The sequence below is a fragment of the Erythranthe guttata genome, chromosome 8 (assembly GCF_056151865.1).
Source record: "Erythranthe guttata isolate IM_541 chromosome 8, IM_541, whole genome shotgun sequence".
NCBI classification, from domain to species: Eukaryota; Viridiplantae; Streptophyta; class Magnoliopsida; order Lamiales; family Phrymaceae; genus Erythranthe; species Erythranthe guttata.
The window spans coordinates 2,427,708-2,442,341 of NC_142540.1; the positions used below are offsets into that span (position 1 = coordinate 2,427,708).

The following is a 14,634-nucleotide window of genomic DNA, read 5'->3' on the forward strand; positions in this document are numbered from 1 at the left end:
AACAAATTAAATTAAATTAAATAATAGGACAAAAGGAGTTGGTTATAAAAGCAAAAATGAAAGAGAACTACATTAATATAGTAACGTTGCAAATCAAGCAAGTTTTTTCTCTCTCTTTTTTTAAATAAGTAGTAATTAATATAATATCCATTAATAAAATCAAAATTAGTGATTAGATGCCAAAAGGAGGTTTGCTTAAACTAGAGTGTGAGACATTCCCAATGCACTAAAAATATGATTAATTAACAGAACAAAGTACCATGATTAGTTGCATGAGATCAGTTTTATATTAGGAAGCACGTGGATATATCTCATGCATGTACAGCTTTGTGGATTTAATATTATATTATATATATACTAATTAATGCACCACGCGCAGCTTCGTAAATGATTTTTCTTTTTTTTTTTTGCAAAAGAATATCCGACGTAAATAAATATAATTAATTGTTAAGAGAACAAGATTTAAAATTCAAATTATAGCTGCTGCAGTCTGGAGGAAATTCTTTCGTACAATAAATAAGATCTAATTGCCCCCACTTATTATATCATCTACACCATTCAATTTATTTGATTCAAGTTAAATTAGAAAGTTAGCTCAAAGAACTACAGTTTTCGAGTTTTAAATTTTGCCAAAGTCAAAATAAAAAATAGTCAAAATTACATTAGAAGTCGAAATCATGTTTATAAAATTGAAACGATATTTAACATTTCAGTTATTTTAAAACACCATTTTAATTCTAAAGGTATGTTATATGACATTTAGAAATTGGGGTGGTAAATGAGTTGAGCCAGCTCGTGAACTCGATGAGCCGACTCGATAAAAACTCGAACTCGAGCTCGAACCCGATTATAGTTGTTCGACAGCTCGCGAGCTTCTTATTTAATTATTTTTATTTGAATAATACACATAATAATAAAAATAATAATAATTAAATACATATACAAATTAAAAGATATATATTTTGATAATATTTTTTTAAATTTATAGTCATGTAAATAATTTATACTTATAAAATAAAGCAATATTAATATAAAACTTAGAAAAAAAATGAAAAATTAACAAAATGAGTGGATGAGCTGAGCTCGATGAATCCACTTGGACTTGAGCTTGAGCCTGGAAATTCTGGCAAGCTCGACTCTTTCACACCTCTACTTATAAAAGTCCAAAAAAATTGTAAATGTAGACAAATATAAAGTCAACCACATAAACAATTAGTACACATATGTAACCAATAATAATCTTCATTGTCCTTCCTACAATAATAAATAGGCCAAGATTGAGTGTGATTTCTTACATTTGACTTGTCACCTTCATTTGCTGTCTCTTATTGTGGTCACAGCTTGGCTCTTTGGACCACCCTGCCCATCCCATCACCACCCCCAAACGCCACCTCTTATTAAAAAAAAAAAAAATAACTACACTAATTACTAATAAAGATCGACCTCGTCGTATGGTAAACGAATAGCAAAACCAAGCAAAATAAATCAGATACAACAAGGATAAGAGACGATACCCGGACATCAACTCAAGGTAAAGGCAGTCACTGGAAAATGATTCGAGGTTATTATTACCATAGTCATCTCACTTTCAAAGCTGCAAACAAAACAAAAAACAAAGGCTTGGTGGTTAGAGAGTATTTAATTGGTCCCCCATAAAACCATGCACGAAAACGATAGATCAAAAAGCTACTAACCTCACTCACCTCGCCTTGATTGGCGGCCCATTTTGCCAATTCCTCCGGCCACCCCCACCACCACCACCGGTCCACCGCTCATCTTTCGTCAACATCAGTTTTAAAAGAGGAACCACGCCTGCCTTATCTTAAGCTGTCCCAACAGTTATAGTAAATGTAATAAAAATCCATGCCTTGTCACTACCTAGGCTATATTTATTGTTAACATGAAAATCACAGCATCCGAACAATGTCAAAAGGGCCTATATACACATATAGGCATTAGAACTCTAGCAATTGTACTTACAAGTATCGTCATAATATTTATTCTCTTACGCGACATCTATTTAACTTACTCATCAATTCCAACCACATGGTGCACGTTACAAGAATCTTCGAGAATGGAAAAAAGAATAAAATGACAGAACAGACAAAAGTAGTTCGGGTCTTACAAGATTGCCAAACATCATAAACTTTTTTCGAGTTATCTTACCAGTCTCACATAGGAGATAAGGGACACAAAAGTAATAAAAATTGCAGCCAAGGGCATTATAGTCACAAACTATTTGACAAGGAGTATAATATTTGCATAATCCAGCATGTAAGCCTTCAAAAAGATACATAATTATCTGTCAGTGGACAAATCGAAATCATATGCACATAATATCGGTATTACGAAAATCAAGATGCTTCTTTGTACTAGAATAGGCATATTGCTGTCTTAAGCACAAACTGATTTTGTCATCAGGAATACTTCTTTGTACAATAATATTGAATAAACAGGAATAAATGTTACTGCAGTTGTAGAATATTTAGACGACAGTCGTACAATAAAGTAAAAGGTCTTTAGAATTACATATGCCCTATTGGACTTGGAAAATATGTAAATGGAAGAAACAAAGATAAAAATTCAGTACGAGCACTTACCGTAGAAGTGAAGGGATTCCGAATTGAAAAAGGGAGCAACCTGCCATCTAAATTCCGACACATGAACCATATATATTGAAAGCAGAAAGCATAAATCTTCATCCATTGTATCAACTTCACAATTTTTAAATATCTTAATAGTTGACGGACCATGTTACGTAAAAGTCACAAGTCATTTAGCAGGGGAAAGTTTATTAAAGTTTTTTTTTTTAATAACCAAAGTCCAAAATCTATGACCGAATAATTTACTTTACTCATTAAGAGGGGTTCACTAAATCTATAACGGAATAATCTCATGAAAAACCAAGATAACTTTTGATATATGGTGTTACTTTTTCGGTTTATGCGCCTTAACTGGGATGGTTTATGTAATTATGTTATAATAATATGCAACTTAACCAAACCAAAAAAACAGAGAAAAAAAATGGCGAAACTGCACGAAGATTTATGCAGAACTTATTTATTCATTACTCTCCACATCAGAGACTGGAGGTAGCAGCAGAGAATTTTTCATTAGGGTTTGCGGGCCCCTTACAAAGAAGCTCTCGTAATCATTCTCAATGCAAGACAAAGGTTTACTAGGTACCTCTTTTGACTGGGAAGCCAAAGGAAGCCCAAAGAGATGATCACCCCAAATATCATAAGTATATTTCTGCTCAACAACAGCCATTTTTTCCTCAGTTCCACCGTTTTTTGGGCTCTGAACCTTTTTCCCTGGAGCTCGTGCATGAGGAGCAATAGTAGATTTCGGAGCCAAAAACGGAGAATTGCACTTCCAAGCAGGGACCGCTCTAACAGCACTAGGAAAAGTTGCAGAAGGTAACAGAACAGCTTTGCCAGCCACTTTCTTGGTCAAACTAGGCTTCTCTGGTGCACAATTCGAACGAACCTCGTTATCCAAGATATTCACTTTAGGAGAGCATTTACTTTTATCAGTTTTCTGAGAAAATGGGCTTTTAGCTTCCACAGGTGATAGCGGCCATGGTCGTTTTGGTGGAGGTGATGTCACAGGTGACAAAGGTGATGACGGGGTAGAATTGCCGCTCTGACTGCTTGAAACTTCAAAGAGTAATGCTGGGGCGCCACTATTCTTCTTTTTCCTCTGCCTTTTTCCCTTCTCTTTTCCAACTTTAACCTTCAGATTTTGCGACTCTAATTTTTCTTGCGTATCCAAGTTCTCAACTGATGCTAATCTGGTTTGTGGCTGTTTATCCAATAGGGATTTAGTCTGCTTCTCATGTTCTGAAGATGGATCCACATCAGCACTTGATTTTACAAAACCCTTCATTTGGGGACCAATCTTTTTCCAATTAAAACGCGTATGCAGAGAATTCAGCAAATGGATCAAGGGCGAAACAGGGTTTTCCCTATTTTTGAGTTCTTGATCATGTGCAAATGCTGCCACATGTGGAAGCACGAAAAAAACCACTAAACACAGCAAAGAAGCCGCAAAAAACAACCCTACCGTAGCTTTCTTCACCCTCATCCAGAACATTATTTTTTTGCATGAGTGGAGCAAACACATCGGTATACTCGCTTTCATTGGAATGACAAGAACGCCACTCGCCAAAGTCAGTTCGAGGTCCCTCTGGACTGTCTCTGCTGAAAAATCAGTCTGGTACGATATGTAAAGCCTCGCAGATTCTCCAGGTTGAAGAGAAAACCCAGTACAATTACGCACAATAAACCCATCCAAGCCACATCTTACCCCTGAAACCTCGATTCGTAAGACCTCTAAAGGAAGGTCACCCGTGTTCTTGGCATAAACCTCTTTTTTCAAGGGCTGAGAACAAGACTGAGTTTTGCGCGGAGAAGAAAAATTTAACCTATTCGATAAATTCAAATTAAATTCCAAACTCTGCACAGGATCATAACCCTCGTGCAATGCTAACGAAAGTGAGCCCCCAAATCCTCTAAGAGATAACCACTCTACACCAGATATGTTATTCCTAATTAGCACCGAGCTTCTCCATTCGCATCTATTCGAGGGCTGAAAGAGGATTGGGCCGAGAATTGCACTCCCATATGGATGTATAAAAGCTTCGGTCACTGCATTTTTTCCTATTGAGAAACCATACCGAGTAGGAGCAAATGATTTATTAACTACCATAACACTGGATGTTAATGGTTGTAAGAGCTTTTCTGGTTCGCTGCACTTGTCAATTACTTGGCCCGGGTTTAATATGAGCTGCATTACAACTGGTTCTTGGCTTGGGTTTTTGACATTTATCCACTGAGAACAATAATTACCGACCAGAACTATTGGAAATAGTAGTTCGTTCTTATCAAGAACGGACATGGAGCTCACAGTGGCTTGGGATTTCCAGTTCCTCAGTATCGATTCATCTGCTTCTCCAGTGTCTACTGCCTTCAAATAAGGATCAAGAAATTGTAAGGATTATTGGAACAACAACTTGATCAAATATGTAATTAGATTGAAAAGATTTATTTAAATAAGGCAACAAGATATCACATTGAAACTAAACAGATAGCACTCATTGCTGTACACTAGGCATGGGCTACTTAAGACAGTTCTGGAGAATTTCTGATATTAGATTTTATGATCAACGAAAAACTTAAAAGGACAAGAGGTTGATGTAGAACAATTAATCTTATTGTGAGTGCTGATCTTTTTTTTTTTTCTGGATTAAAATTTCATTTCGACTTTGCAAAGTTGGAGGAGAAAACTATAGGAAAGAATATTCGGAATACCAAAATTTTCGTTCTAAAACCTCTACTTTGCAGAACTTGACCAAAGTCGACCTTGTTAGGTTAAATGGTTATCCTTTCTTACAGAAAAATGACACAAACTAATGAATTAATTTACTCTAAACATCATATACTGGTGTAACAAACTATCTCGAAGAATTTTTTTTCATCAATTCAAGATTTGAAATACAACTAACATTGTGTCCAGACCTATCTATATGTTCTTATTTCACTGCCTATCTCAACTGATTATCAAACAAGCAACTTCCAAATCTCACTTGAGCTCTTGCGACATGTATTTGAAAAGTAAAATGATAAAATAAAATAAAAATGATTGTTGAAGAATAAGTCTGAAAATTAAAGAACTAAATAAAAGTTCCTTCAGAGATAAAACACGAAGCAGAATCTCGTATACCTTGATCTCAGAAAGTGGCTGCACACTGCTGCTGAAAAATCTCTGTCTTCCATTCACATAATCAACGTTATTGGCCCTCTTCGTATATCCAACAGAAGAATCAAATCGATGCCCTGAGCAAACACTGATTACATCAACACAAGGGATTTCCATCGGATTACTCGTGTCGTTCATCACTACGATTATTTTGCAGTTCACACTTACTTCACGAGTTTCCAAATGAGCATAATCGAAAGAAGCAACTTGGGTGACTGTACCGGGGAAAAGAACGAGTCCTTCAACAGACTTGATTCGAAACGTCTCTATATGTTCCCCTATTTGGGCCACTTTGATAACACTCAACAGATATGGGCCATCATTTCGGACAAACAACGCAACATTAATTGATCCACTTGTACTGCATGGAACTAAGGCCTCAATAGATAAGGAAACTTGCCCTGTATCTGGAGCACTGTTTGGATGCAGTTCAGCCTCGAGAGGTACCATTACAGTATCAATATCACTGGTCAGAGATCTAAGCAATCGCATACAGAAAGCTGCAGCAACTTTCCCTTCATACTGGTCCGAAATATCTAACTCCACAACCGTCTCTGTCTTTTTAGGACCAATCTCCCAATTCTTTCTTGGCCTCAATGAAATTTGTGGTCTACCAGCTTCAGCTCTTTCCACGACAAACCAATCTTTAGCACTCAACATATTGTAGTTGCTGGTATCTTCAATAGTGTGAGTATGGCAAATAGATTTCGACGAGCGGGACGTATTTCCGGAGGAAGTGGATATCCAAGCAGTTATTTCCTCCACGTAAAGGGCTTCATCGAAAGGATTAAACAAGGACAAATTCTTTCTCCACCTCCCATTGGATGAAATATCGAGACCACTTAGAGGCTTTATCAAATAAGGTGACTCAACAGCAAAGCCTTTGACCTGAATCAAGAACCCACCGAAACTTGTCTGCAAAACTAGTTGAGCCGATGATAAGCCAAGCTGTGTAGGGAAAAAGACGAAACATAACGATGCAGCTTGTCCAGGAGCCAACGATATTTCACTAAAATTGCAGGGATAAAACTGTGAGTTGCTGCTATACGGATCGTAGACACTCAAAACACTATCAACGTCTACATTCTTCACTGATAAAAAGGCTACGGAAGGATTATACATATTCTTATGGCCCCAATCCAGCAGAGATGGTTTTATTTCCACAGGTGGAGTGGAAAATCCATCCGAAAAGCCAACTTTGACAGTCTCGATATTCTCCACCGATTTTGAAGTCCTTCTGTCAAATGATGGGCTTACACAAGAAGAAACATCACTTCTTTGATCAGTAAAACCATCTTGCAGGTACAAAGAACACGAGATAATCTTCCCACTATGCTGAGCTGCCCAGCTTAGATTGTGCTTTAATTCAGATGAATGAACCCCATAAGAATCTGGCGCCTCTGATTCAGCACTAATTTCAGTGTCTACTAACCCAGACAATGTTGATGGGAAACAAAACGAATTCGAAGGCGGACATACATTTTCAAGACTGTGTTGCCGAACAGAATGCCTTGCCACCGATTCTGAGCCAACGATATCATTAGATATGTCCGACGAGTTCTCCAAATTGCTCCTATATGACCTGGACACCTGAAATGCTAACTGGTTTTGCACTTCTTTTACCGAACACTGCTTGCATGTAACAAGAATGGAAATAGCAGATAACAGAACCACCACAAGGCACAAATCCATGGTAGAGAAAAAGAGCCTCCTAAGAAAGATGAAACGAAACAGCCGATATCAAGATGCAAATTCACACAATTACTTGTAATGATAAACTAATGAAAATAAAATAAAAATTTTGCAATTAAAAAAAAAAAAAGCAATTCACAAAAGACAAAAAAAATAAACATTAAGAAGTAAGAACTGAAAATCTGAGGCCACTTATCGGAATGAAATGAAATGACTGCAATTATCAACACATATGAAATCCCAACAGCACGTGATTTCATTTGCATTAAATACACAAACAAACTCATTACTAAAAAAGGAGTTCTTTGATAGCCAGAAAATATTAGAAGAAAAACGTCAAGATTTTCCCATATATAACGCAATTAACAGCCAAATCATTAATTAATTAGCTATCACTATAATTAAGTAACATCATCTCTAAATATCGATAGAACCCACGAGAAAAAAGAAAAATAAAATCCAGCCATAAACAGAACGTCGTCAGACGCCACTTTATTGATAGTAAATCACAAAAATATTTCCAACAAAACATCTTCAAATTGAAAAAAAAAAAAATCATAAGCGGCAAGCTTTTTTATCTCTTAAACTTGGCTGAACTGTAAACCCAAATAAATAAAATATATATATTTATTTATTTTTATCTTAATACACCATAAACGTTACCAAACGACGATTGAAACAACATTCGACAGTTTTCCGATTAAAAAAAACAGAGAGAGAGAGAGAGAGAGAGAGAGAGAGAGGTAGAGAGAGAAAGTACTGGTGGCAAAGAGTTATTTTTACAGTAAAAATGAAGTTACCGGAGGAGCTGCTGCTTGAGAGCTTTGATCATTAGGGTTCGAGACGCCATTTTTTAGAGATGGAAACTACCATCTACTGTAAACATTTAAAATTTATTTTCTCTCTCTAAAATTTCTTCAACTTTTAGGGCTTTGGATTTTTGCCCAAATTAATGTATGCTGGTACACAAATGAACACACCTGATAAACAACGAATGAATGGCGTCGGCCCTCCGAGGACGAAAGACTTATATATATAATATATAAAATATAAAATAATAATAAAGAGAAAGAAAATGCGCCCATGTAAAGTTACTATTTTGCCCTAATGGCAACCATGCATGTCAATTATTTTTTAAATACAAGAGGGGTTTTTAAATATATATTAAGATGGGAAATTAGAGAATTACATTCTTTTTTGTGCTCATAAGAATTTTTTTTTTTTTAAAACGAAAGTCCTTTTTCGTAATTTCCACCATCGGTATAGATTCGAGAAATACTGGTATTGGATTGTCGTAATTTATGATGAGCTGGAAAGAAAAAAAAGCCGCTCACGGCCTTAATGTGTTCATATCTGGAATTACAAAACGTAACGGTAGGAAAAATAAAAAGAAAAGCAATATCGCGGTGGCTGAGTATTTAACAGCTGGTGGGGGGATTTTGAAATTTGAATTTCTTTTTGAAACATTTTAAACACGTAGCGAGTGTCGTTTTCTATTACTTCAGGGGCAAAAAGGGAATAATAGTAAGAACATTCTTAAATAAACAAATATAATGGGCAAATTGTGTCATTTATTTTATTTTTATTTTTCTTTAAAAAAAAATTTAGAAGACCACCTTATTAAAATTAAAATTTGAAATGAAATAGGTTTGTTGAAGTATAGTAGAGAAGGAATTAATGCCTTGTGTTTAGGTGGTGGGCCGTGCATGAAATATTCTTTTCTAGGTTAAGTATTTTATGGCCACTGAATTGACACTCAAATGGATTCTTATATATCAAAAAAGAATAAAACGATTTCGGCTATGATTGGTTTATTCGTCACCCTTTATTTATTTATTTATTAATTAATTAATTTTTTCTTTTTTTTTTATATAGATTAAATAGAGATGCCACAAACAAGAGAAATATGCGAATTGAATTATTATAGGATAGTATAAACTATAAAGTAGCAATATCTAGAATTTTATCTATTTCTTATTTATAGTGATAAAACTGAATTTTAAGAATCTGAAGCATTTGTATTTATTTATTTTCTTAGATTTTTTTACAAAAGAAATCCACTAGTCAAATTATATTTTTTGTCTAATGGCTCGCAAAATACACGAAAAATATTGTCATTGAAATTTAAACTCGTGTATTTGGACACTAGGGCCATTTTTATTTATTATTTCTTTGTTTGACGATCATCGCTAAACAGGAGCGAGTCCAATGGGTCGATAGGGTTGGCTCGAGTCCATCCTCAAATACAAAATTTTCTATCATATTATTTACCCAAATTCCGAAAAATTAAATTCATCCTATAATAAAATTATGAACTTGTCACTGTCACTAAGTTATAATTTACGGTTTTTTTGTTAAACCGGAGGACTATTTCAGGCCCTTTCGTAAAAAAAAAAAAAAAGAATTATTCATTCATTTTTCAAAGTGTACAACCTTTACTGTAAATGATGATGTTTAATATACAATGAGTGTGTAGGGTAATAGATAATTAGTTAGGTAATTACTTGAATTTAGTGAGGAAAAACCATAGAGCTTTCTTGGGGGTAATTTTGGAAATTACATGAATATGTAAATGAGTTCGTCGAATATTGATTATTTAGTTAAAGATTGTTCTAGCTCGATTACTAAAACTAAAAGCTTATGAGATCCTACACCTGATAAAATACAATATGTAATTTTAAAATAATTTTTTTCTTTCTTAAAAAATACTAATTATTTCGATTTGATTCGTCTGGTTATGTAAGCAAAATATGCAAGAAAGCATAAAGAAAACAAAATTGATGAAGTCAAATATTTGGCACCATACTAAATAATTGACTCATATGACCCCAAAATTAGCCTGTCAAGTGTTGACACGTACTGCTCACAAGAGCAATTTTGTGTGACGGCTGTATATAATTGAATATTACTATCTCTCTTGGAAATTAATCAGAATTAGAAATTTAATATTCATATAAATTTAACGTAAGGATTCAAGAGTCAATGAGTAATAATAATAAATATTAAAAATATTGAACATATTTGCCTAAGTCAAGTACCATTTACATCAAAATTAATAGTAAGGTATAGTGAGAGATGAGTTAATTTATAGGGTTATCAATTATCAATGGGCCTAGGTATATTCTGGACCTGTGCTAAACCCATTCCATATTAATATTTTGTAATTAAAAGAGGCGCGTAGCAACAGTTTCGAGTGGCAGAAAAGAGGCGCGTGGGGCAGTAACAAAAGGCAAGGCCCTGACGGAAAATCTACGAATCGGGATATTAAATAAAAACTGGGAGTGGGATGTTAGAATCTCCGTTCCGTTAGGAGGGGGAAATAAGGAATTGAAACGGCCGTTAAATTTAAACGGCGGCCCCAAATTGTGTTTTGACAACGGAGATTGTAGTATCAAAAAAGTGGGACCCACCATTTATAATGTATAGCCTACTACCGTCCATTTCGGACTTTTTAAATGAAAAAAATGATAAGAGGCGTGTATATTGATTTTTGTACATGATCCTCCTCTTATGGTATGAAATTATGCACATAACCCTCTCGAGATTTTGATAATTTGTATATGAGCCCCTTATGATATGAAATTATACACATAACCCCCTTAAATAAAAAACTGGAAAAGACTAAATTACCCCTAAAATTTAACCAAATTGCAACCATACCAACTGTTTGTTGGTTACTCGCAAGTCAAAATTTCTTGTTTTAATTTAAAAATAATTATTCTATAAAATAAAAAGTTTAATGTATTTTTTTTGTAAAATGAGAAATATAATATATTATTGTGTCTTTTTAATTTTACAACACAAAAGGTATATAATACTAGTTATTGTACGATTGAAAATTTATTCAATTTTGGAAACCAATTTGAAAATCTCATATGTTACAAATCAAATATGAAATGATTAAACTCGATATAAAATTATGAACTATCCATTTCTTTGTTCAATTATAATTCAGTAAAATAATTCTACACATTTCAAACTTTAATATTGTTCTTAATTATGATTATTATTTATTATTTTATATATAATATATTATATTATAGTTGTTATCGAATTTTAATTTATTAATAAATAAAATCTTTATTATTTAGGGGTAATTTAGTCTTTTTTCAATTTTCTATTCAAGGGGATTATGTGCCTAATTTAATACCATAAGGGGGTCATGTGCAAAATGTCAAAACCACAAGTGGATTATGTGCCTGACTTCCTACTATAATGGGGTCATGTGCAAAAAATCAAAACCACAAAGGGGTTATATACGTAATTTCAAACCACAAGGGGGTCATGTGCAAATATCCAAACCACAACGAGGTTAAGTGTTATTTACCCTTAAAAAAATTTGATAGTTGATATTGAAATACTCATAAATAATATGGTTAAATACAAACACACTCCCTGTACTACACATAAATACAAAAATCCTTCTACTGTTACATTTTTCCGAAAATATGACGAAAATGTTCCTGCTAAAGCATATATATATATATGGGTTTGTTTGAGCCATTTTCCACTATATTTTTTTTTACCATTTTCAGTCCATTTTACTTGGTATATTTTTTTTCTCCAAAAACATCAATTGCTTATTTTTTTTTTAATTTTATGAATAAAACCTTTTATTTTTGTCATTTTGAGTTCTTAATGTTTTTTCTTAAATGTCTTCCGATATTTCAAACATACTAAGATTACAAACATATTTACAATCCTATGATTGTTGAGAATATGAACTACCGAAGACATTTAAGAAATAAATGAACAAATTCAAAACGATAAAAATAAAAGGTTTTATTCATAAAATAAAAAAAAAAAATCTAGGCAATTAGATGTTTTGTAGAAAAAAAATAAAATACCAAATTTTTCCAAGTAAAATTGACCGAAAATGTTAAAAAATGTACGTATTGGAAAATGGCTCAAACAAATTAATCCTTATATTTATAGGCTTTCGCAGGTGTATTTTCGTCAAATTTTGGAAAAAATGTAAGAGTAGGGAGATTTTTATGTTTATGTGTAGTACAAGGGATATATGTTACCAATCTATAGTAAATGAGTGTTTTGTATTTAACCCTAAAAAATATGTTCGAATCTCTCATTATTTCAGGCATTAAGTACTGGTAAATAATCCCCGAGTTCAATTTTGTGCATCATATTTTATCAAATAAATTGTCCATTTTTTTTTATTTAACTATTTGGTTGATCTACTGATGACTATTTTTTTGAAACCTCATTTAATTATATTGGCTGCTTAATCTCTATTGCCATGCCAATAGCTAGCTGATGGATGTTAAATATGCAGAGATGCTAAACTATATATGCCCAATAATGACATTTATGCATCGTAAAATTTGATCAAGATCGTTTTATGGAAGGATGGCTCACCGATCTTCACAAGCATTTCTGATCTCGATCGAAACTATGTTGATTGTCATATTCATTTCTGTTGCCCCTTAAAACAGAGCCTCATTAGATGAGACCTAGCTAGCTAAATTTATTTTTAATGCAAATTATATTTTGTTTTCCATGTTCGGTTTACAAGAGAAAGTCGAGCCCGTAACTTTTCCTGCATCATCACGTATATCCATCAGCCATAAGGAATTCCTATCTATCCATCGTGCATGCACGTACACTTCACCGAATTTAATCTAGTGTTGACTGACATAAATTCTCTTCACAACTCCAAAATGTAAATCTTCCGAAGTTACAAATTATATAAAAGAAAAAAAAAAGTACAAATCTGAAATCCCCTTTGGTTCGAGAAGAAGTTCGTACGTACATGATTCAAGTAAGCACGTTTTTACAAACAAAAGGAGTACTTCCTATAAAATCATCAAAGCTTTGTCCAATTAAGAACAACTGAAAAAAGGGGAAATTAAAAGAAACAAAAACAATTTTAAGGTAGTCGTCTTGAATCTTGATCATCGATTTGATCCAACGGTGGTTTATCCAGCATGCCCTATGCCTGGACTATGACCAGGGACCGTTGATTTGGAATCATCCATTTTTGGTGCAGTAGTAGTACTCTTGTATTCTTTTCTTGAAAATTCTATCATTTTCCTCTTGATCATCATCATGAAATTCCCATGCATTGCGAATTCTCCCGAGCCTGAAAGGCCACGTGCTGAGCACGAGACTACAAGCCAAAAGATCAATATAAGTGTAATTAGCAGAAGAAACTGTGTTTTCTTCATTAATGCTGCCATTAACTGAGCTGTATGTAGTACACTTCCTGACACTCAGAGTAATGTTATATATATATATATATATATATATATATATATATATATATATATATATATATATATATATATATATATATATATATATATATATATATATATATAGCTGCTTGAATTTAGTGTGCTAATATTATAATAAGAAAGCAATCATGGAGAGAGAGTGAATGTTGGTTCCATAAACAAATTAATAACAACAATGGTTGTTCTAAGACCGACGATTTTAGAAGATAGACAAAGATTTTTTTTTTTTGGTATTACTTTAAATTTTGGGTGAATTAAATAATAAAATCAGGTTAATTTTGATAAATATATAGGTCTAATATAGTCTAAGTTTTTTCAATTGAGTATGTGCTTGAGTCCATCATTTTCAAATGCCTTAGAATTAAAATTTGAGGGGGGGCATGCCCCCCAACCCGATAGTAGAAATGGGAAATCAAATTAATTCGAAAAAAAAAACCCTACTCGAGCTAGAGTACTCAACACCTCTTAATTAGATATATTGTTTAACGAAAAAAGTAAAAAATATTGAAGACAAGAATCTGAAAAGAAGAGGTGCTCAAATGGCTTGGTAATATACTAATATTCAATTATTACTAAATGAAATAAAAAACTTTAGTTAAGACAATGCTCAAAAGCATACGACGCCGTACAATATTGTAATTAAATCGACCCACGAATCTCTGTCTCCGTACTATTATAGTTAACTATACCACCATTGCCAAAAACACCCACGAACTATTGAACCCTACTGAATATTATATTCTTTTTGTGTGTTGAAAATCTGATTTGGGAATCAAATTAAAGTGAGAATAAACAGAATCAACTACCACCGTTGTATGAATTGTGGGTCCCATATAATATGGACCTTCTGAATTTGAATCGAATATTCCACCCTCTAAGAGCAACTCCAATGACAGGTATTAAAATGAGACATCTAAACCATTAATTGATA

General features: G+C 33.5%; 1 protein-coding gene and 1 long non-coding RNA gene across 2 annotated transcripts; both read right to left on the reverse strand.

Moving 5' to 3' along the window:
* Positions 1–1,260: 1,260 nt before the first annotated feature.
* On the reverse strand, positions 1,261–1,788 carry LOC105972822 (uncharacterized). Its single transcript, XR_001174197.2, has 3 exons — positions 1,704–1,788; positions 1,515–1,594; positions 1,261–1,393 (listed from the first exon to the last, which is right to left on the reverse strand). It is a non-coding gene; the product is annotated as an uncharacterized LOC105972822 (long non-coding RNA).
* A 1,237-nt stretch (positions 1,789–3,025) lies between these two features.
* LOC105972828 (uncharacterized) lies at positions 3,026–8,502 on the reverse strand. Its single transcript, XM_012997813.2, has 3 exons — positions 8,253–8,502; positions 5,725–7,471; positions 3,026–4,968 (listed from the first exon to the last, which is right to left on the reverse strand). The coding sequence occupies exons 1-3, from the start codon at positions 8,300–8,302 to the stop codon at positions 3,061–3,063; spliced, it is 3,705 nt and encodes a 1,234-aa protein (XP_012853267.2). The 5' UTR covers positions 8,303–8,502; the 3' UTR covers positions 3,026–3,060.
* Between the last annotated feature and the right edge of the window lie 6,132 nt (positions 8,503–14,634).